Genomic DNA, 21,671 nt, shown 5'->3' on the forward strand with positions numbered 1-21,671 from the left:
CGTCCAGGGGTCGGCGAGTCCTTCGTCGAGTCACTCTATCAGCTTGACGGTGGAGCAGTCGCCCTCGAGAAACGAGATGACTGGTAACCTCTCTTTCCTGGTGACGCTGACTTCAGTGCTACAGTCAGGTCAGCCGATGGTTCTTTCATCCTCCTCAGCGGAGGAGTCTACCACTGTCTCCCACCCAGGCGAAGGGGCCGATGAAGACAGCGCGTTTATGGAGACCCTCAACTTGCTGCAGGAGGAACTTCAGGGAGTTCGTGTACGTGGCGCACACAACGGGGCTGTTTAGTTCGGTGTTTTAGGAAACTATAAGGTTTCATCAGGAGCGACCTCTTTCTCCTGTCCAAGTCACTCGCGTCAGACTCGATCAATCTCCCGGGAGTGAGTCCTCCTCTAACAGAGTTGAAGGCGGTGCGAGAGTCCCCGAATTCGATGGAGGCGCCATCATGGATCGGAATGGCCTCGCTCAGTCCCAGCTGAGGAGCCCAACCGCTACGGTTGCACCTATTGAGGCAACTTGCACTAGACCCGCTTCGGACCGCCCGTTCAGCTCATACCACTCCTCGTCCTCATCGTCATCATCAGCTCCGGCGCCGCTACCGCTCTATCTCGTCCGTGGTGGAGCCTCGGTCCCTTCTACTGCCGACTCGTCGCCGCCCTCGACCGTCTCTACTTCATTCGCCAACTCCGGAGTCCACGTGAGGACCGGCTCGCTGGATAGTGTGGCTGAGTCCCCGACCATAGTAGAAGAGAACCGAGAGGAAGAGTATGAGGATGACTTTGAAGAAATCACATCCGAAATATCGAGGAGTCGTCCTGCTAGCCCTGCGGCCAAGTCAGCGACTCCCAGAATCTCTGTCGCTCTCGATGAGGTCCTCGAAGAACTCGTACCGGTAGAAGAAGACCTTCTGAACTTCGACATGCCGCAGCCGGGGAGCAGAGTTGTAGGTCCGATGATTGAGTCGAAGACTAACGGGGGAGCTATAACATCGTCCTCCCCACGCGGTGGATCTGCAGTGATGTCGGCTGTTGGCATAAGGCAGTCTCCTAGATGTATTCAATGGTCGGCAGTTGCAGCGTCTTATCGGCAGAGTAGTCCAGAGGCTACAGTTCGGACTCATGATGCCTTGACTAGTGCTGATCCGCCGTCCGTGGTTGGGAGCCTGCTAGGGTGTGAAGGATTGGGTTCCGTTGTGCATGATGTCTTTGAAGAGGCGGTGGGAACGCCTACGCCTCGACCTTCCTCGCATCAGACGTCGGGTCCAGCTAGTAGTACGTCTTCTAGAGGAGCCACTCCCAGGGAAGTAAGAGTGGGGTATACAGAACATCGAAGAGCCACTGGGAGCCTCCCACGGCCACGAGCGGTTGGGGAGAGAGAGACGCACCTGGAAGCGACAGACAAGGCTGAGAGCTCCCACAAGAAACACACTGCTGCGTCTCAATACGGCTCCATAGAAGGCATTGAGATCCTGGCTTCGGTTGATCGTTCTGTTCTGTGCCCTACATTACTGAATTACCCTTGTCCTCTCTGCCATAGCCCGGGTCCGGTGGCCGTCCCTGCTGGCCACTCGTTGGAAAGTGGTGCTCGGGATCTGTGGATGGAGTGTCTGCCGCACCTGCGCCCACGAAAGCCTGTTGTATCGCCTCTGGATAGATTCCTAACGAAACACTTTAAGCTAGGTCCTATCTTGAATGGTTCAGAGGAGGTGGCGACGGAACTGGAACAAGCCTGTAGGCATTGGCAACGAGGGTTGCAAGCCGCTGACGAGGGTGAATGGACAGCGGCAATAGACGCCTATCGCTTGTCGTTGGAAGCTCTCCCGTCTCGAGGCGGATTCGAGTACGTCCGTCATTGGAATGCTACGCTGCTCTACCATGCCGGCGGCAACGGTCAGGCTAGAGATCGAGAGCTGCGAGAATGGCGGCGAGTTTGCCGCCTCTCCCTGCCTCGCAATAAGGGCTGCCGTTTGTGCCGTCGATGATCGTATCATAGTATACTAACAGAATTAGTGTTCATGTTCTAACTCCGCTGTTGTGTCGTAACCGGGCAATGGAGCGTGGCTTGAGGAGAATTGTTGGTTTTAAGTAAGCCGAAATCATTACTCTTGTGACCACAATCGAAGTTGAGGCCGCACGGCTACCATGGGAGAGGAGTTGGGTGGTCCAAGAGCAAGTGCGTCATCCGCGGTCCCGATCGAAATACCAGTCTTTGTCGGAACCAAAATAAAGAGAATAAGCGAGGAATCACTATCATAAGAACAGGAAGAGGACTAGGGTGTGAGCTGGACGAAATTCTGATGTCATATCTCTGCCTACGGATTTTGTAGTGTCGTCGGTCACTACACGGTATCAAAAACCCCCGAGCGTCGACTGTGGGAATCGGCAGTGAGCGGAACCCTCCAGACAAGGTTCTCTCGACGGCGTTCGGCAATGCCGAACGGCATGCCGTTAGCTCGACGACTGGTTTTGTGATGGAGCGAGGGAAACCCAAGAACAATTTGCACCCACTGCAAAGGGACGAACCAAGTATCTCTCTGCTACTCGACCGTTGCTGGTAAGACCGCAAGGGTGAGTATGTCTCAGATGTCAAACGGTCGTCGGATTTTGAGTAAGAGACTGAATTGTCGTGATTCGAGAGGCAACGCCGAAGCGCCGTAAGCTGCGTTTTTATTATAAGCAACTTTCGTGAGGGTGTCATTTCAACTGTGAAATTCATAAGGGATTTGAAACGAATGAACTGTTTGGATTTTTCGAAGGTTTTATTACGGGCTGAATTAGTGCGCGGGACGAATTGTCATACACTCATGTGCCCAAAATCAAACTGCTCGTCGAAAGAGCTCTTCATGGTCAAGACGAACTACTGAACTAACTCAACGATGGTGTAGGAGGACAATAACAATCAAGCCTCGAATAAACTTGTCTGCTATTCCTCATAAACTGCACACTAATCACTATCGATTATAACGAGTATTCCGCCCGCAAAAAGAGTCTAGCTGACAGCTCCACACCGCGATTCCGCGACTTGTAAAAGCTGTAATCAGAGTCCTGAAAAAGCAACAAACATCACTGCTAATTGACTAACACCATCATTCGCAACTACGGGAAAACCTATACCGTCTACTTTGGATTAGATTTCCATCCTAAGCGGCATTATAGCTAAGTAGGGAATAAAAAATCACTTCCTATTGAAGGAGAGACCTTTTCCTCGAAGACACAGAACCAATCATCTTCATCAGCTGATATAGACAAGAATGTAGATGATTATAAAATTAGAGTGATATATGGTATTTGTGAAAGCACAGACTTTGATAAAGGACAGCATCATTATTCATAATGATTGTAAACTGTTTCGTTACTCACAAGAACTTAGCGTTACACTCATACAGTCTGTATGATACAGACAGTCGTGTCCAAATGCTCATCAACCAACCGATGACATCAGGTTGATGCACAATATTCCTGATGATTTACAAGATTCTGATTGAGCTTCAAGACTTGCTTCAGTGACCATCATCAGTGACAATGGTAGACGCTCGATGTCCACCATTCAGAAGTGGCTCCACGATGGCCTCCTCTAAGATAGCCTCCTTATGAGTGAGAGGCGTGTCTTGCTTCCACACAGTTATTAGGACCACCCCCATCACCACAATGAACATACCTGAGAGAGGATAGATCACGAAGAGAGGACACATAGATCTCACCAGTGAGCTTAGCGGGAGTGGGGACGACACCCAGAGTAAAGTAAGCAAGCAGCAAGCCGATGATAGAGTTCGATGCGACGATTACGTTAACGACGGCAGTTGACGGATAGGCAAGTGCGTTGTTGAGAGCAATGACGCCGATGAACTGACCCACACCAGAAATACACGGCCAGAAAAACCTGTTCAACAGTCAAAAAAATTCATTTTATCGAGAATGCCAAGTTGTGGTACATGGCCATAACATCATCCCCATCGTTCGTTATGTAAGCTTCCTCCGACCACTGCCAGACGAAACACGCAAAGCCCATAATGAACATCATCAGCATTCGCCCAGTAAAACGAGACCTGAATTTCCATACCCCGAAGTTCAGCTCAACCTAAAGCAACCGGAGCCCACCCTGATGCCATTCCCTCGATACACGTGTAGCGAGTAGCCAGCATGCTAGAGGCAAATGTAAGCATGCCCAATACAGCGTAGACGAAACCAAGGAAATGACCAACACTCGAATCAAAGGCCGCCATTATGACTAAACCTGTTAAAATGAAAATGTACCCAAACAGAAGGAAGAGTAATAAACTCCACCTGTGAGGACGATTACGATGGCCACTGCTTGCATGAAGGTAAGCCTCTCGCTGTAGACGAAGTGACAGAAAACGCCGACAACCTAATAGCAAACCACTTGACTTGATGTACACGATAAGGTGAGCGCATACCATAATGTCGGAGGAGGAGACTGCCATGAGGGGACCAGTAGATTGGGGATCGGTGGCAAATGCACGCTGCATCATCACTTGCGACCAACCGATAAATAAACCTGACTCGAAGTAACACAAAGGGTGAAACTGAAGACACTAACCCTACTTCCAGCCAGTGTTAGCATCTTAGAAGTGGTAGTAACTGAAGTGCCGTCAGCTTTCGAGTGAAGGGCGCCACCAGGAAGCTGCTGATGACGCGAATTATATAATTCTACATCTCGATCGTTAAAAAAGATTGTGCCCATTGTGGACCTGAACCAACGAACCCCAAGCATAGACCAAGACGTGTACACCAAAAGGTTACTTATAATATATGGCAGATAGTAAGCCCCAGAAACCTGAGCTTAGCCAAACTAATCCCACAACTCCCCATGCTGTGGTCCCGGGCTGCGAATTGCAATAAGATAGTAGGAAGTTAGCGACGCCGAACATGACGTTGGCAATCAGCGACCAGACTATGCAGCCACCTTGAACGTGGACCATTCCGTTGAGGAGAGGGTATATAGGAGAACTCCTAGAAATAATGACACGAGCCCGACAGACACCAACAGACCAACGAAGCTCTTCAATTACCAAACACGATAGGGTTGAAGCACCTTGAACATCCTCAATATTGGAAGCTATCAACGCGACACAACGTTGCGATAGTAAGACTGATGGAAGTTCACCTCATATGGAAGTAGGCGCTACTGCCGACGAACAGTGGAACAGCTACTTACATACTCTGGATATACGCCGAAACAAGTGAGCAATCCAAAACTACACATACAACTCTCGATGATGAATGCACATCCCACCCGAGACAGCGACAACGACCTCATCCGTTTTAAGAGGAAGAGTACAAAACCGAACGCCGAATCGGTAAATCGAACATCCGAACAACAACCTCGAAGCCATAAAGGTCTGTTGAGTACAGTGGTGGCAATAGAAGCTCTAAACCCGTTTGAATTGACAAAATGCAATAAACACTTCTAGTTAGCATTACTCTCTTTGTAAGTGAGGACGAGACACACTACACCCTGGGAAAAGCAGCAGGAAAGTTGACGTCGCTATAGCGAATGTCAGCATAGTCGTTGAAGCGTTGCAACTTGCAACCACGAATTACGTGGGCATTTGGCGGCAAGTACCAGAAACAGCAATTACAATCGATTATTCCCAGTACAAGCGATGTGAGTAGATTGCTCGCTCAGATAGAGCTGTTCCACTGCCAAGCGTATAGCATGATTTTTAGTAGTACAGTATTATGAGGTCCTTACGTCCCTGGAAGGGCGATCAAACGTAGTTGCAACTCGAGTAGAAGTAGCATCAATAGTGGTAACGATATAAGTGTGCCAAAAGCAATGTGCTACAATAACGAGCTTTAGGATTTCGTATATTGCTCGCAAACTATTCAGCAATACAGCCAAGCGCGGCATGATAGGAACTACCAATACCATTACTGACCTTATGGATACCAAATATAGACTATCTTACAAAGATATACCAAATTCAAAAAGACACAATCAGTCGTTGCTCAATGGTAGTATAAGTAGTGGTAGTAGTAGCTCGTTGTATCCCAACCTTATACAACGGCAAATGCGCCAGCAACACCAGAACGAGCGGTGGGAGGCAATGGTGACTTCTCGCCAGGGAAAACGGTAGACATACGTGCCTTGAGACTACCACCACCCATACTGGCACTGCGCATATACGAACGCTTAATAAACTCATCACGACGGGACTGGTAGGTCTCCTCTTCCTCTTTAGCCTTCTTGGGTTGCCATAGAATGATGAGAGACACACCACAAATGACAATGACCATACCAACCAGCTTGGAAGTCGTGGGGATGAGGCCCAAAAGGAAAAAGTTGAGGGCGAGAACGATAATAGAGTTGGAGGCAACGATAACGTTGACGGGACCAGTGGAGGGGTACATCAAGGCATAGTTGAGAGCTAGCACACCAATGGCTTGAGATATACCAGCAACCTGAGGCCAGATGTACATCTGAGCCCACAATGACCAGTCCTCAGGGAAGAAGGAGTGGGTGAACACAGTGTAGAGGAGGGCAATGAGACCCATGAAGAACATGACACCCATACGACCGATGAAGCCAGACCATGCTGCCATACCATCTCGGCAACTCTGACGAATACATAATAGACTTGCAGCGAAAGTCAACATACCAAGGATGGCATAGATGAAACCCATGAACTTGCCCGAGCTGCCACCATCGAAAGCAGCCATGACCACCAAACCGCTAAGGACGATGCAAATGGCGAGGACTTGCATAGCGGACAACCTCTCTTTGTAGACAAAGTGGCAGAAGACACCAACAACCTGACCAAAAAGACAACTTAATGATGGGAATCCCAAGCAAGGACTAAACTTACAATAATATCCGAGGAGATGACGGCAGTCAAAGGGCCGGTGGACTTAGGGTCCGTTGCGAAAGCCCATTTCATCATCAACTGAGACCACCCGACGCACATACCTGAGAGAAGACCAATAACGTTAACGTAAGCTGTAGGGGGTATGACATTACCTCCGATGATAGTGAGTATCTTGGCACCCAGAGTCAAACGGTTGGGAGGCAACTCCTGAGGGAGAAGCTGATCGTCTAATTGCCTGTAAGTCTCGGCAGCCTTCAACTGTTCATCAGTAAAGAACATAGCGCCAATGTTCCACCTGAAGAAAGCTCATGAGATCACAGAGGAATGAGTGCAAGTCGCTTACCAGAAATAGATACCCACAAGGAGTCCAATGAGCCCAGAAGTGAGCCAAATCCAGCCAATAACGGCCCAGGGATCAACACCAGGAACGTTCGTGTAGGAGATGAGGAAGTTGACGATACCAAAGGTAATCTGGGCTAAAAACGACCAGGCGACACACTTGGGGGATACTGTGACCATTCTTGGCGCAGCAAAGGAAGAGGAAGAACCAGGCAAACACTGAAATAAGAATGAACATGCCATCAAGTCGTTTTCGCCACTTCTAACGTCATTAGTTCGTATCGACTGATTAACCCTCAAGTACTGCCCTAATACACCCTGGGAAAGGAGGTAAAATGGCAAGCACGGTATCGTGAGTAGGTAGCAGCGATTGGGAACAGCGCTCGCCCCAGACCGTGTCACTAAGCTTGGTATGATCGATCAGCTGCCAGCTATCAGCGCATGATACGCCTCTTGCCATGTAATAGGGTCAGAGGAGTAAAACTTATGGCTTATTGGAAGCTCCGGGTACTCTGTAATTGATGGTCCCGACAGGGTGCATGCTCGCCTCTAGATCGCCAGTGATGGGCACACCGCCCATACCAGAAGAGGAGGAACTATCATCAACCGTAGTAACCTGATGCTCCCAGCAAACACTATTCACTACGGTCACAGAGGTACAATTCCCTTCTCGACACGAGCGTGTCCGAGTACCCATCACCAGCCTCAAGTCCCGCTAGCAGCATCCACGGTAAGCCATACAAGGCTAAGGACCATAAACAGCAGTAGCCCCAAATAGGTATAAGGGCGACCTCCGGTGGGCTCACACGTGTAGGGGCTTCCAGCAATCGCCGTGGTACTAGTAGGCCGACTGGTGGTCTCGGCGGTAAACGCGGTGCCATCTCGACTCCTTCTACAGCATGTAGGCAACCATTACAGCACTGTGAGGGGAGGATGGTCACAGGTCCGACCCCAGAAGGAGTTATCACTGACTCAACTATGAGTTATGTATTTCGAGCGACTGCAGAGCTACACAATGCAGGCAAGCTATCAACCCCCGACCGAACTCTGGCAGTGCGACTAGCTTGCAGTGGTACTAGAGGATTATCCTTCTGCTGCCACTGCATGCTGAACTCTACAGGCGATACGACAGCGTTAACCGCAATGGCCACTCTGATAGCATCGGCAAGGTCCTTCGATGTGAGTCCCTATAGAGGCAGACGCCTTATCACCATGCAGGAACAAGCCAATCAATTGTCCATGTATCTCACGGGTGTACAGCAAGCCAGCTCTATGGCCCAGGGTCCTTGGCAATCACCCAACGTGAGTTCACCGCCATTCATGTAACTAAGCAGGGCTCTGTTCGTAGGTTGGTGGTCCATATCCTTCTGGTTACTATCGTCAACAGTCACCTCCTGGGCAACCTTATCGCCCTATGGATTTACAGTCTACATACCCCCAGCATCATTTCAACAATCCTCAACCCCCTACTGCCATGACTAGCCATGGTACAGTTCGCGTGCGCGAGTGATCTACTAAGCTTGCCATTCAGTGCCGTATCACAACCAGAGGGCAGCCTCGCCGAATTTACACACCTACATACCTCAAGGAGGTAGTGGTAGTGCTGGGGGAGTCATTAGCCCTTCTAGTGATGAAAGCGGGAGACAGCCCTCGCCAGGGTTGTCACCAGCAGCCAGTCCTAGTGTACAACCCCTTTACATGACCGGGTACTCCTGGTCCGTGTCTACATGCCACCCTCACCGTTCACACTATAGGTTCTGTGGCAACCTTCCAAACGATGCCGCCCCGCAGCTCTGGGAGCCTCGAGCCCGGCGACTAGCGTGAGTCATCAGTTCGTACTTACCTGATCCCCGGCTCTCAGGCCAGACGAGTACCCTCCCCTCGTACTCGAGCCCATGCGTTCGTGTTCACCATCATCAACACCACCTTTGCCCAATCCCTCGCCCCACGGGACACCTGTAGCCTTTCGGTTACATTGCAAGGCACTTCGAGCCAGGTACCGTACCAATCCCCACATCAGCCAAGTAATTTCGAGACAATAGCGCGAGTGGTAGCAACGAAGGGAGTCGAGCAGGCCGAGGTGAGCGAGAGTGAAACTACACCCGATGATGGAGACAACTCGTGAACGGGACACTGAAGCTGCAGCTGTAGCTCTTTATGATACACGCATGAAATGCAGCACTAGCTTCTAATGATGATGTTTTCGTTGTGTTATGGTAAGATGATTCTTGTTTCGACAGTCTAATTACACACCTTTATAAGATCGTGCCATAGTGCTAGTAGCATTGCGTGTGCTGTAAGTGTAGTAGTATGTACTCAACACAAGTGGATTAAAATGAAGCATGGATAAAGTATGAAGTCAGTTACACAGTGTAACTTACACTACACCTCTAACAGAACCGTCTCTAGTTACTATCATTGACAATAAATTCCAGCACGGAATATTTCGTCGCTTCTACAACCTCCGTAGTGGCGGTAGGCTTCATAATGATAACTGTTCGCCTCTACGAATGTCCAAGACCAAGCCGTGAGTAATAAGCTCTACGGAACTGCATATTGCTCCTTGGCGATGAGAGATAGCTTTGAACCCTTCTGACATAAACCTCTGGCATTACCACTGCTGCTGTTGGAGCGTTTGGCATTGACGTGGCGATGGCCTCCGTAGTAGGAGAATCATAAAAATAAACCTGAAATATTAATAGCGAAATCGGTCACCAATGGTCACCTATCGGTGAGCATGCAATTTTTGCAATGGCCATTTTTCTCATAGGTTGGATATCTACCAGGTAACATTACATTGCGCGTAGCACTGCACATATCGTAGTTGTAGGTGAGCCCCATGAGCACGAGAGACTGGAAGAGCAGAACGATGAACCGCACGGGACCATTCCGATAACTCTGATCCTTCGACAGTAGGCTCTCTTCAAAATCCTCTAAAGGGCTAGCCCCAAAGGAAGGGGACTAGCTTGCTAAGGGACACGGGCTCGTGGACAGCCTTATTACCATTCTCAAACCTCTCTTTGAATTCCTTATGCAGCCGTGCCTGTAATAATAATCGCGCACCTCATAGGCCGATGCCTCAACACATTACTGCCTCGTGCTGTCCCTGGCTGAGGCCCTCGGATTCTTGTAGGAAATATTCTGCTTCCATCGCTGTACCACCTAAATAGGATCCTTCATCACAACACATCAGTCCTAGTACTGCGCGTATGAGGTCTCTCTGGGCCATCTAGGTCCTTAGTGATATCAGACATAGCGTATAAGGGTCTGAACACCACCAAAGAAAACTATGAAAAACATAATGCTACGCATTAACCGTGGCTATCCCGCGATTTCCTATTTTACCACCTCCCATGCCATGAACGGTTCCTAGAAGTAATAATACCCCTGTGACAAGCTCAACTAAACATTTGATTAACGATAACTGTGGAGTCCGTGTTGGACAGTCCAACACGACAAGCTGGGCTACGCCAGTCATCACCCTACTATCCTCATAAACGCAACAGCCTCAGGACGTAGAAGCATTTTGATTCAAAGAGTCATTTTCATGACGATTCTGCTACCTAATAATGCCGCACGCCGAAGCTGCCTCGTAATACATGTGGAGCAGATGGCCCACCAGACGGCATCACAAGACCAGGGGTTCTAATCACAGCCACAGACTATGTCGGCCTACCCATCCGAGTTGTTTACCTCATAGCCGGACTACGTCCCCGGATGAGGCTATACTGTTGGTCGCTCTGCTCGCCCATAGCTGGCGAAGGAGCTCTCACATATCCACCAGTCGGAGTAGACGGTCGCTGCATGAAAGCTTCCACGGCTGCTGCCTACCAAAAATAGAGTCACGCCTAACCATATTACAAGCTAGGAGCACCTGTTGGATGACCAGGGGTTTCCTATACATGCCAACTGTTCGTGGAGCCGAATGGGGACGATTTTGAGCCGATCCACGTGTCACCCCCTCCGTCACACCTCCTGCCATGGAGCATTCAACCTTCTACTCACGCTCACAGTCCTACCTGGTCCTCCGTTAGGGAGAATTACCGACCCGTTTGAACTTGCAAATGGTATAGTGCCGTTACTTGAGGGCTGAAATCATACAATGACGAGCGTGATCGCAACTGTCAGGGCGTGCGCTCTTCCTCACCTGCCCTTCAACGTGCCCGTTTGGTGTAGAGATCCGCTGCGATGTTGCCGTGGCTGCTATGGAATGTCGTCTTGGTGCTGCTCCCTCCTGTGAGAGTGTGGAACTCCTCCCTGAGCTGCAGAGCAAAGGGATGGAGTAGTGCGCTCGCAATGATCGGAACAGGAGGAATGAGTACTCAGGAGAGTCATCATAATTTCCAACCTTACTATGAGTTAATCGCCGCCGCTGGAGCCGCCGAAGGACGCAGTAGAACATACTGCGGACCAGTAGGAGTATTCACGACCGCGTACTGAGGTTGAGTTTGAGCAGCACCAGATGGTGTTGATGGGGCACGATAGGACTGAACAGCAGCACCCCCTATATATCAAAGTTCGAATATCACAGCCTCGCTAGCGCAGTAGGAAGGCCTTGTGGCTGTTAACCACAAGGTCCGTGTTCGTTCCCGTTACGATGTATTCTCAGAGCAATACTTAGTAAACCCCCGTGTGATCACTCACATATCCGCCCGCCAACCCAGCGGGTAGCGAAGTGCGCGTGGAAGCGGGATAGGCCTGTCGACTCGTGCTTGGATCAGCCAGGGTTCCCCTCCCCGACATAGGCTGTGATTGGTACATAGCCCGCTGGTCGTAACCATTGGTAGACCTGAACTGAACCATAATGGGCACATGTACAGGGAAAAGTGTTGTAGTAGCGAGTCTCAGACACACTGACCATCACCTCCCTTGAGAAGCAGCCATCCCAACTTGCGTAAATCTCGCAGAGTTAGGTACATACTGTCGAGAGCTCATCGGTAGTCCGCCGCCGCCCATGAAGCCTCCACTGCGATAGGCTCCTGAGAAACCATAGAGACAAGCCTCTAGTATCGCTCCAATCAAAAGTACCAAACCTACCTTCTGGAACTTGTTGAATTCTCGATGACAGGCTGCCACCACCGTTTCCTGCTGGAATACTACTACTCCGCACCGACGAGGAAGCAGCTGCTGTAGCGTTCATGGCCGGCCTCGAAGGCATGAAATAGTCCATAGCCGGCGCTGTGATGTATCCTAGAGGTCCTCGGGAAGGTTCTCTCTGAGCTGCAGTGGCGCAGTGGCTGACCATACCTAGTACATTATGGAGTTTCATCCGTTTTACGTGAAATGACGTAATTCTCTGTGAAAAACGCGATATTCACGGTGATATATATTTTTCACTAATGTGTTTTTCATATCACCAGGATGAAATTCCTATGTGATAACTATAGACAATGTGAAGGTTATAGCCAGCACTGACCTGTCGAAGCACCCTTTTCAACCACTGGTTCATAGTGTGCCACAGACGTGGGCGCACAGGGTGCTGGTGGTGGCGGTGCATGATGCTGCTGCAGCGGCGGGTGAGTGATGACGCTATCCTCCTGATAACAGAACTTGTGTCATAAGCAACACATGGCTAGTATTCACTTCCGCGAATGCAGCCGCGTATTCTGAGGCCGCAACACAGCGAGAAATCTCGGCCGAAACATTCTCTTGTAATAGCTTCTCACAGAATGACGTGAACAAGTCCGATTTAACCTGGACGTTGAACCTTACCAACAACAGCGTGGAAATCAACAAGAAGAAAATATCGCCACTCTCCTCACCTGATCTTCAGCAGAAACTTATTCTCCATCTTATTCAGCTCTGCATTCGAGAGCACCGGGAATAACTTAGCCAAGCTAGAGTTGCGCACGGGCTTGTCCTCCCACATTTTATCAGCGATGAGCAGTGACGTCAAAAATAAAGGTCTCCACGTACCTGTACTCTCACCATCGTCACCATCAACAACATCACCCTATCCCCCCCTGACATACTTGCATGCAATGATATTTGACTAGACTCCTTGAATCTTGACAGGTAACTGAGCACAGTGATCGGTAGTAAACACGAGTAGTAGGTAGTAGTACTACTACTACTACATGATAGAGACAATGAATGCACTGACTGAGAATAGTCCCTGATGCAGTATACTTAGTATAAAGCTACTAACATGCATTGCCGAGGGGTCCGACACACTGTTAATAAATACTGAATTAACCTTCTCTCCAGATGCCTTCTTATCATAATACCTATACCACAACTATCTCCACCACCACCACAGAGGCGTTCGCCTCTTACTGTGGCTCAAAGAAGAGTTGGAACATCTCATTAGTCTTCATTCGCCTCAATACTTCGTTATCAGTTCGAATATGTCTAACATACTCCCATCACCACCATCATCATCATCTACTCCCAAGCCCACCTGTGAAAGAATTGAATTCCTGCAGTCAACAGCTTATCCTGCATGGCAGAAAAACGTCTCGTGCCAGGAGCTCCACTAGCACTAGGAGCGCCCACGTGCGAAGCGTCTGCTACGGGAGGACCATTAGACATGTTGGAGAAGTCCTGAGATGTGCCCTCGTATACGACACTGCTGTTCCCAGTAATAACTGTACCTGGAAAATGCAGTGGCCACGCTCAAAGAAGAATGCTCTCATCATCCAGTTGTGAAAATCACCGCATTTCAAGAGTTTCCCGACTCTCACAGTTGTTATCCGCGGAATCGCGTAAAGTGTTCTTGTTCCGCTTCACCTCGTGGCAAGCACCAGAGACCTTCTCTTCGTTATAAGTTGACTTCAGTGAGGAGTTTGATTGTGAAGGGAAAGGGCGGCGAGCAGCAGTGACCACCGACATAGACGATTCTACTAACTTTATATTTTCCCAGATCATGACCAACCCATTGACATGTTAAACAATGAACGCACTGGATTTCTGAACGGCGGATTGGACAACTCTCTCGGTAATGACACAAATGTCTTGGGATGGTGGTCGCTATTGCCAAGCAGAGAAAAAAGGAACTCTCTACTTGTAGTCCATAGGGGCTTAGTTATCGATCATAAGCATTGTCATTCTTCCCTACTTATTCTCATTCGCAATACCATCGCAAAAGAGAGAACATAGTATAGACAATGATAAAGATACAACCACAACAGCGACTACAACAATAACAACAAAAACACCACCTTTTCCTCGAGGCTGACGACGGTGGCGTTCACTAGTTATTATTATTTTACCAAAACTGACATAACAAAATCAACATACGCAAGCAACACACCCGATGGTCATTATAAGGCAGACACTGTCTGAGACACTTCTCTATTGATTATGGAATGCGATCACCAACAGAGAGCTCCTCCACTCTCCACAAGTACTAACAGCAACCACAATCACCGCAAAGAACTACTCCTATGGTGTCGAGGACCCGGTGCATACACCATAGGACGACGACACCATCCAGACAGATATAAGCACAAGTCAACTGACACATCTATCCATGCGGATAGAACCCTATCAGTATCGTCAACCAGGGCGTCGACGATAACAATGGCCATCATCATCTTCACACAGTGTCAGCAAGGATAGTAGTAGTAGCAACAACAATAGGTACACTTAGCATCAATAGTAGAAAAAAAGATTTACACACCGAGAAGAGAGTCGATGATGATGATGATGAAGATGTTGAGTTATATTGTACAGATATATTGAGAACAGAGAAGACACGCGTCGACAGAGGCAGCACTACTAGAGCGGCGGCGGCTGCGGCGGGGAGCGAAACGATAGTAAATGGAGCCAGAGCAGCAGCAGTAGCATTAGCGTTAGTCCGAGAGCCCAATAAACGATAGCAGCAACACGGGAGGTTAGAATACTATATCAGGGGTGATGTTGTTGGCAGCAACAACAACAACAGATTCAACAGATACAAATAAGTAATGTTGAATCCAAGGTGTTTCAATGATCACGGTCGTCAATTAACTCCTCACCATGCTACCCATGATGATGGTCATCATCATAAACCGATGCCACCCAGAACCTATACAAGCACTCTCGTCCTCTGTATATATATAATAACAATACATGCTGCCACGACAGCAACAACGATACTGGATCTGGCCAACGCCAACAACAACAACAACTCATAGACGCTTAGTGACGCTTGCTTTACGCGTTGAGCCACTTTACCACGCAGCAGCAGCAGCCCCACAACTGGGAGAAAAATGGCGAAGCGATGCTCTTCTACCCAAACAACATGATGTTGTCTGCTCAACACGGTGACCAGCACTGCTACTACCGAGATTAGAACCTCTAATACTGATGGTAGATATTCGTATTGCCAATACTCTCATTGTGTATTGATTATTGGTATCACCCACTCGCTCCTGCCAGCAGAAGCAACGAGAGCGTATCGACTTGAATACCACCGACCAACCATAAACCACGAGCGACCAGACATATAACCGTTACTATAGTAACAGAAGCACCATTGAGCCGCTACCACAGCTAGTAGACAGGTCGAACAAAGAGCAGAGCCAATAAGAGGTAGAGACTGAGTAGTACCGGGAGGAGACGATGAATACTAGACTCACAATAGCTAGTGATGACAGAGGTGAGAGTGAACCATAGTGCTGCTGTTACTGTTGCTGATGATGACGATGATGACCAAGACCTTGCAATGTTTTCGGTGAATCGTTAGGCCTTGACGAGCCAGTAGTAGTAGTAGTAGTAGTAGTAGTAGTAGTAGTAGTAGTAGTAGTAGTAGTAGTAGTAGTAGTAGTAGAAGAATAAGTGACAGCCTTCGAGTGAGAGCTGAGTTTTTGTTATCTGCCAAATGTGAATACCATCATCACCTATCATATGTCGAAGCCGCCTTACTTTTCAAAAAAAGGATATATCGACGTTGTTCCGCGAGCAGAATATCGATCGTTAGTCTAAAAGAGCTTGTATACTCGATAACGCGGAAGTATCTAAGACCAAGCAGCCTCAAATTCATAACAGTACTAATAGTAGACGACTCACCCAAATCTTCATAACTCTCGGGCATGAAGGCCGCCGCAGCCAGAGCATCGTCATCCTTGCTAGTAGGACCCCTCATATACGCTGCTGAGCCGGCGCCACTACCAGCAACAGAGTAGTCCTCGACCGATTGGACGGAGCGACGGACTATCTCCTTAACCTCAGAGGCCATCATCTATGGACAGAGTTAGAATATATAACCGTTTCCTCAGCTGAGCTCACAGATTTTAACACCCACTTAAGAAGATATGAATCCGGGTACAAGTCTATAGACAGCAACGAGAGTTTTCCAAAATTTCCTCAAAATTTTCCTATCATCACCAACACGTGCACATTTGCCCACTCTGTCACCAACAGAAGTTGACACCAACATGAGCGGTCCCCCTCTCACCTGAATGCAATGACCAGGACATCTCGCAGCCTCCACGAGAGCTGTAGTCACTGCTTCAGACGGCCCCAGCGCTACATACGATCCGACCATCCCTGGACGACATCTACACACACGACCGATACACCAGGAGCTGCGACAAATAGAGGCGCCATTACGTATTGAGACCGTAAATAACAGCAAGGCTTTTGAGAGTAGACAAGCCTGGCTCAGACAGCAACTTCTGTAAACTTCGCTCGAGTAGACCAGAATATGCCGGGACGTTTTCGCGTGAAAGTGACTGAGAACAGTATCTCTATAAAAGCCCCGTTTCCTAATAATAACTCACATAGACGAGCATGGCTAACTCATTAGAGGATATCGACTGAAGTCCCATCTCCTCTACAGAGCTGGCTATCGCTGGCAGCACCACGGTCTCTAAAGCTAGCCGAGAAGGGCCGAGGAAGGCGAGCTTGCAGAGGCTTCCAAGAGGGACTACTAAACAGAAGATGACCGTCAGCAAATTCATTAATAATGATAACGACCGACTTACCGTTGGTTTGGGGCGCCTCATTCGTAAGAGACCGCAACCGCGAGATGCAAGCCTCTATCTGTTCGTCCTCGACTTTCTGGCCATAGTAGTCTCGTAGGAAAAATAGGTCTATCGTATCCGTTAGCGAGTAGGGCGCTGCGTCCTCGACCTCTCCTGAATAACAATACAACATATATTCTCACCTCCCATCATCAGACACATGACTCACCAATAACACTGAAGTGAGCATAGACCACATCAGTGAGAGCTGATAGACGAGCCCATAGATCTTCACAATTCTGCGTGTCTTTAGTGAAGAAGGACAGGACCGAAAGGCAGGTGCCCGGCAAGAGCTGCTCGATCCTTGTCGCTGTGCACGCATCCTCCGACAAAGTGTCCAAATACCGGCTGGCGTCTTGAGGACCACACTGGCTCAGGGTCGATGCCAGGCATGACCCCAAAGTCGAGATCATCTCGGGCTCCAACGCAGTAGCTGACAAAAACCCAATGAGAAACATAGAAAGTATTCCTCAGGAGCTTACCATTCTGATAATAGGCTTCTGTGAGTGCAGATAGCAAGCCCTTAAGCACCGGTTCATCAATAACATCAAGACGCACGTCAGCTGAGACACGGGACACTGAGAATCATACTTGGGGTAACGCCAAGAGCAGTACCAAGTAGACTGGCAATAGCTATCGAATCGGCTAGTGTCGATGCGAGCTGGTCCGATCCTGATTCAATGGAGGCGGCCGCGACTAGCGCATCAGAAATGAGAGCTCCGAGAAGGGCAGAATAGGACTGAGCCTCTTCGAGTAGGAGGCTCAGCAAGGGCGTCACCAAGGACGAAAAATCATCTAATCAACAACTATTAGGGAGACCTAGTGGCACGATGATTACCTGTGAGAGCACGCATGCGCTGCACCAACGGCAAGGACAGATCGTTCTGCTCAGCCATGGCTCGGGCGCACATTGTAATGATTGACGTATTAGAACGTGATACTATAGCCTTAGACTCTACACCTACATCATACTACATAATACTACACCAGCCCGAAGAGTCCACTTACCGCGAGATTGGCAACTCTCAGAGGCTACTACCATTTCTAGTGTAGATATCAACTCAGGCATAGCAGAAACAGAGAGATCGATATCCCCAGACACGACACGGGCACCTGACAGTCATAGCTTTAGCAACAACACTGCCGAAAGGGGTCACTCACTTAACACCTCCAATGCACCAGGACGGTACATCTCCATAACGGGCAAACTAAGTAGACTTAGTGCACCCTTAAGCGTCCAACCCGCCCCTTCAGCTTGGATATACTCCTGTGCTAGTAGATCGTATAAGCCATCATCAATAACATGAGTCTCATCTCCAACAGCCGAGCCACCGCCATACCGGAAGTAGGCCAACAGCTTGCACATAGAGATGGTCACAGAGTCTAGTTGCTCTTGAGTGTATCCTCTCGCCCTAGTCATCAACAACTTCTCAGTTAAACTCTGTAGAGTCTCTATAGGCATCGGGCACCACTCCAAGGTCTCGCTGTTCATCGACATAGCAACGACATCCATTGCCGTTGTACCTGATGACCATTGACCTCTTTCCTACTCCTCCTCCTCCTCATCAATCTTACATGCTTCCAGCAGCTGAGTTAGACTATTGCTATCCAAGCTTTGTACAGCAGATGCAGATATGTTGCCAAAGACCTGATGAATCCTCCTATAGTCGAGTCTTCACATCATATAGACGCTACCGTGTCCAAGAACTCCTTATTGACAATACCCACGTTGACCAAGGCCCAGGATATGTTGCACACTTCCAAAGGCTTGAACTTCATCAACAGAGAGCTGTTCTCAGAGAGGTATGCATCCACTGTATCAAGGAACTCTCTTGTAGCCTCAGCAGCTGACGCCGACGTGCCCGTGATAGGCACGGCTGTCGACCGAGCACTAGGGTGCGACATTGGTGATGAGGCTGTAGTTGATGACTTCGTTGAAGAGCCTTCTGACCGACTACTATCACCAAGACTACCCACAGGAGTACCTACGAGGAAGTCAATAACCGGTGTTATCTGAAATGAAGGTGGACTCACCCGCCCCTTCGCGTGTAGCGTTGTCACCGGCATTATTAACATTGTCATTGTTGAGGCTGTTGCCCTGATAGTAGTAGCTCAAGGACCATGACATGTTTGCTATCGCCTGGGGTGAGAATTCACTCAATGCCCAGTGCTTCAAGGAGAAGCGTGCGACCACTTCACATACTTTGCATATATCGCCATTGAAGCTGAGAACATCCGTCAATACCTCTAAACCACGAAGGAGGAGGAGGGCCTGCTTACTCGTATGCCGCAGTAGCGATAGCCCACATGACCGAGGCCAGCTCCATAGGCTTGAACTGCGAGAGGCAACCTCTATCGTACATGATCTTCTGGCAGACACATTCGTACCTAATTCGAATCATACAGGGACTAGTTCAAGGTAAGCCTACTTACATGAGATCGCTCTCTGGGCAGTCGAGGCGAGCGAGAGCCCAACTGAGATTAGCCAAATCCTGCGGCTTCAAATCACTATGCAAAGTCAATGATTTGTGAACAACCTGAGAGACAACAGCACTGATTCGTCCCAAGCCGCATTCACGTTGTTACTCTCGATAAGAGGTCGTGGTCAACAATGTGAAGCTTAGCCATAGCCCAGGCCAGAGTGGCCAAATGCTGGGGTGCAAAACCTTCGACCGAGTCGCATTTCCCGAGCAAAGTCTGAATCTCGAGGGAATGTTCACTCTTAGCCTCATGCAAGTGGAACTTTGCCAAGCGGTGAAAGGTGGTGGCCCAGTTGACGCTGTTGAACTGAGCACCTGAACACCAACCCCCATACTAAGAGAGATCAATACATCATTACCACTTACAGTGTTTTTTAGCAAGTGCCAAGATCTGCTGGGCCGTAGCGTTAGGATTGGTAAGCTCTCTATTCCACGCTATGTGTTGACTCTTGAACGCAGCAGCACTCATCGACCGTCCATGCTGGGACGACGACGAGCCAGGGTGTTGTTGCTGTTGCCTTCTCCCAGTGGAGTCCAAGAAGGAGGCGCTACTGACGGCCTTAGGCCTTCGTGAATGCATAGGTGGTGAACTCCTGCCAGTCAATGAGGGTGCCACTGCCACTGTGGTGCGACGCTGAAAGGGAACTAACTACATTCATATGAGCGATAATAGGCTTACCTGAGATATCAGATTGGTCGAGTTCCGACGAAGACGTTGGGCCTCGCGGTCAAAGCCACCCATAAGTGGGGGCTCAATAACTGGTAGCGAATAACGCTTCTGATTCATCCGAGCCCCCAGCGACTGTGTGCTATCAACATAACCACTATTGCGACCTCCAGCACTCATATGTGAGGCCGCATAGAGGGCTGTAGAGGCTGCTGTGGGCACACCATGACGAGGGGCTGAGGGGCCGCCTGACTCTAGACCAGGATAACTAGCTGCCTCTGGCAGGATGGAGAAGTTCGACGGGATTGTCGTATGTCGGCGACCTGAAGAGCTGATAACCAAAGGGGTATAGAGGGCAGGTACTCACCCCAAGGCGAAGGCCACGCTCCCCTCTTGCGAGGCTGCAGTTGTGGAGTGCAGAATCCAAGACTGTCCAAAGCTGGTGACAATGGCAATGGCCCCGCACCGAGCCAAGGAGATGAACCTAATCACAAATGACCGTTAACCCCTCAAGGGGCGATTATTGGCAGTAGACTGCGAACCCAACGACGACAACAAGACGACGACTGTCCGCACCTCCAATGTCACTCATCGGCCCAGTCCGCGACATCTAAAGTAGACAGCAGTGGATAGTAGGCATGGCTTCAAGGTTAGAACTCACCATAGAAGGGGCAGGGGACCTCCACGGGTCCAACTCTGTGGGGGCAGCATCCACCCACGAATTACCATCATCACGATCATTACTAGGCATGGGAGAACCTGATATCCTTCGCTGTGCGAAGAGTCCAACACATGTAATAGTAGTAGGATCTTACCAATTCCTTTGGGACCCTGCGATACGGGTTCAGATTCTGCCTGGTTTCCAGGCACTGAACCGTTACTGGTGGTATCAGACGAGTTGGAGGAGTGACTCGCTTCAGCCTCATTCTTCTCATCGAACACGCTGGGAGGTAGATATTTGGCCGCCTGAGGTGAAGGCACATGCATAGCGTGTTAGGTCCTTGAAGACTGTACTTCATCTAGTAGGGCCGCTGTGGTTGTCACCGTCCACTTAGAATCAGACAATGGAGAAGCTTGCTGAGACATATGGGCTGGTAAAACCAATAACTACATCAGTTCCTTGACCCACGACTACTCTCTCACTATATTCCCTTCCCCTCAGTATCATCAACCGCTCTATTCTCCGTGGCAGTCGCCACATTGCCGAGTGCAACTCTGTGTATGTCTAGCCCTCCAAAGATTCCGTCCAAACCTAGAGTCTACCCCCTCCCCTCCCGAATGCTCTCAAAACTGCCTTCCAACCACCGTTCATGTTCTCCCCTTCTCTGAAGGATGCCCCCGTCAGATTCGCTATGCTAGTTCACCTCGGCAGTACCCCAAACCAGTGGCGCTTTCGAGCTAATCACTG

General features: G+C 49.3%; 8 protein-coding genes across 8 annotated transcripts in view; 2 read left to right on the plus strand and 6 right to left on the minus strand.

Annotated features, from left to right (window-relative positions):
• The window catches only part of Pmar_PMAR003468 (hypothetical protein), a gene marked incomplete at both ends in the record, with an annotated part of 4,525 nt that extends 1,037 nt beyond the window's left edge, over positions 1 to 3,488 (plus strand). Inside the window, 5 exons of the mRNA XM_002784163.1 lie at positions 159 to 262; positions 306 to 1,931; positions 2,456 to 2,557; positions 2,587 to 2,657; positions 3,446 to 3,488. Coding sequence (XP_002784209.1) covers positions 159 to 262; positions 306 to 1,931; positions 2,456 to 2,557; positions 2,587 to 2,657; positions 3,446 to 3,488 — 1,946 coding nt within the window. The remainder of the gene's footprint in view (positions 1 to 158; positions 263 to 305; positions 1,932 to 2,455; positions 2,558 to 2,586; positions 2,658 to 3,445) is intronic.
• Positions 3,489 to 3,503: 15 nt separating this feature from the next.
• Pmar_PMAR003469 (conserved hypothetical protein) lies at positions 3,504 to 4,705 on the minus strand (the record flags this gene model as incomplete). Its single annotated transcript, XM_002784164.1, has 7 exons — positions 3,504 to 3,661; positions 3,705 to 3,883; positions 3,936 to 4,049; positions 4,102 to 4,237; positions 4,288 to 4,369; positions 4,419 to 4,519; positions 4,567 to 4,705. 7 exons carry the CDS (start codon positions 4,703 to 4,705, stop codon positions 3,504 to 3,506), a joined length of 909 nt encoding a protein of 302 aa, XP_002784210.1.
• A 1,316-nt stretch (positions 4,706 to 6,021) lies between these two features.
• Pmar_PMAR003470 (conserved hypothetical protein) lies at positions 6,022 to 7,371 on the minus strand (the record flags this gene model as incomplete). Its single annotated transcript, XM_002784165.1, has 4 exons — positions 7,174 to 7,371; positions 6,983 to 7,125; positions 6,831 to 6,931; positions 6,022 to 6,777 (listed from the first exon to the last, which is right to left on the minus strand). Exons 1-4 carry the CDS (start codon positions 7,347 to 7,349, stop codon positions 6,022 to 6,024), a joined length of 1,176 nt encoding a protein of 391 aa, XP_002784211.1. The 5' UTR covers positions 7,350 to 7,371.
• Positions 7,372 to 10,110: 2,739 nt separating this feature from the next.
• On the minus strand, positions 10,111 to 10,423 carry Pmar_PMAR003471 (hypothetical protein; the record flags this gene model as incomplete). The annotated part of the gene is made up of 3 exons (XM_002784166.1): positions 10,111 to 10,212; positions 10,261 to 10,331; positions 10,372 to 10,423. 3 exons carry the CDS (start codon positions 10,421 to 10,423, stop codon positions 10,111 to 10,113), a joined length of 225 nt encoding a protein of 74 aa, XP_002784212.1.
• A 296-nt stretch (positions 10,424 to 10,719) lies between these two features.
• Positions 10,720 to 13,804, minus strand: Pmar_PMAR003472 (hypothetical protein; the record flags this gene model as incomplete). The annotated part of the gene is made up of 17 exons (XM_002784167.1): positions 10,720 to 10,814; positions 10,863 to 10,996; positions 11,044 to 11,144; positions 11,189 to 11,258; positions 11,317 to 11,431; positions 11,523 to 11,656; positions 11,814 to 11,958; positions 12,034 to 12,148; positions 12,207 to 12,416; positions 12,586 to 12,706; positions 12,753 to 12,876; positions 12,932 to 13,085; positions 13,142 to 13,188; positions 13,247 to 13,396; positions 13,446 to 13,520; positions 13,570 to 13,712; positions 13,763 to 13,804. The coding sequence occupies 17 exons, from the start codon at positions 13,802 to 13,804 to the stop codon at positions 10,733 to 10,735; spliced, it is 1,962 nt and encodes a 653-aa protein (XP_002784213.1). The 3' UTR covers positions 10,720 to 10,732.
• A 247-nt stretch (positions 13,805 to 14,051) lies between these two features.
• Positions 14,052 to 15,073, plus strand: Pmar_PMAR003473 (hypothetical protein; the record flags this gene model as incomplete). The annotated part of the gene is made up of 3 exons (XM_002784168.1): positions 14,052 to 14,106; positions 14,844 to 14,961; positions 15,055 to 15,073. 3 exons carry the CDS (start codon positions 14,052 to 14,054, stop codon positions 15,071 to 15,073), a joined length of 192 nt encoding a protein of 63 aa, XP_002784214.1.
• A 994-nt stretch (positions 15,074 to 16,067) lies between these two features.
• Positions 16,068 to 19,021, minus strand: Pmar_PMAR003474 (hypothetical protein; the record flags this gene model as incomplete). Its single annotated transcript, XM_002784169.1, has 14 exons — positions 16,068 to 16,108; positions 16,161 to 16,332; positions 16,549 to 16,651; positions 16,704 to 16,825; positions 16,874 to 17,022; positions 17,078 to 17,230; positions 17,286 to 17,549; positions 17,599 to 17,679; positions 17,732 to 17,788; positions 17,955 to 18,077; positions 18,125 to 18,229; positions 18,278 to 18,640; positions 18,692 to 18,764; positions 18,812 to 19,021. 14 exons carry the CDS (start codon positions 19,019 to 19,021, stop codon positions 16,068 to 16,070), a joined length of 2,016 nt encoding a protein of 671 aa, XP_002784215.1.
• Positions 19,022 to 19,112: 91 nt separating this feature from the next.
• Positions 19,113 to 20,338, minus strand: Pmar_PMAR003475 (hypothetical protein; the record flags this gene model as incomplete). Its single annotated transcript, XM_002784170.1, has 7 exons — positions 19,113 to 19,129; positions 19,151 to 19,341; positions 19,397 to 19,504; positions 19,550 to 19,653; positions 19,703 to 19,911; positions 19,963 to 20,230; positions 20,276 to 20,338. 7 exons carry the CDS (start codon positions 20,336 to 20,338, stop codon positions 19,113 to 19,115), a joined length of 960 nt encoding a protein of 319 aa, XP_002784216.1.
• Positions 20,339 to 21,671: the final 1,333 nt, after the last annotated feature.

Source organism: Perkinsus marinus (genome assembly GCF_000006405.1).
Source record: "Perkinsus marinus ATCC 50983 genomic scaffold scf_1104296935302, whole genome shotgun sequence".
Taxonomy (NCBI): Eukaryota; Perkinsozoa; order Perkinsida; family Perkinsidae; genus Perkinsus; species Perkinsus marinus.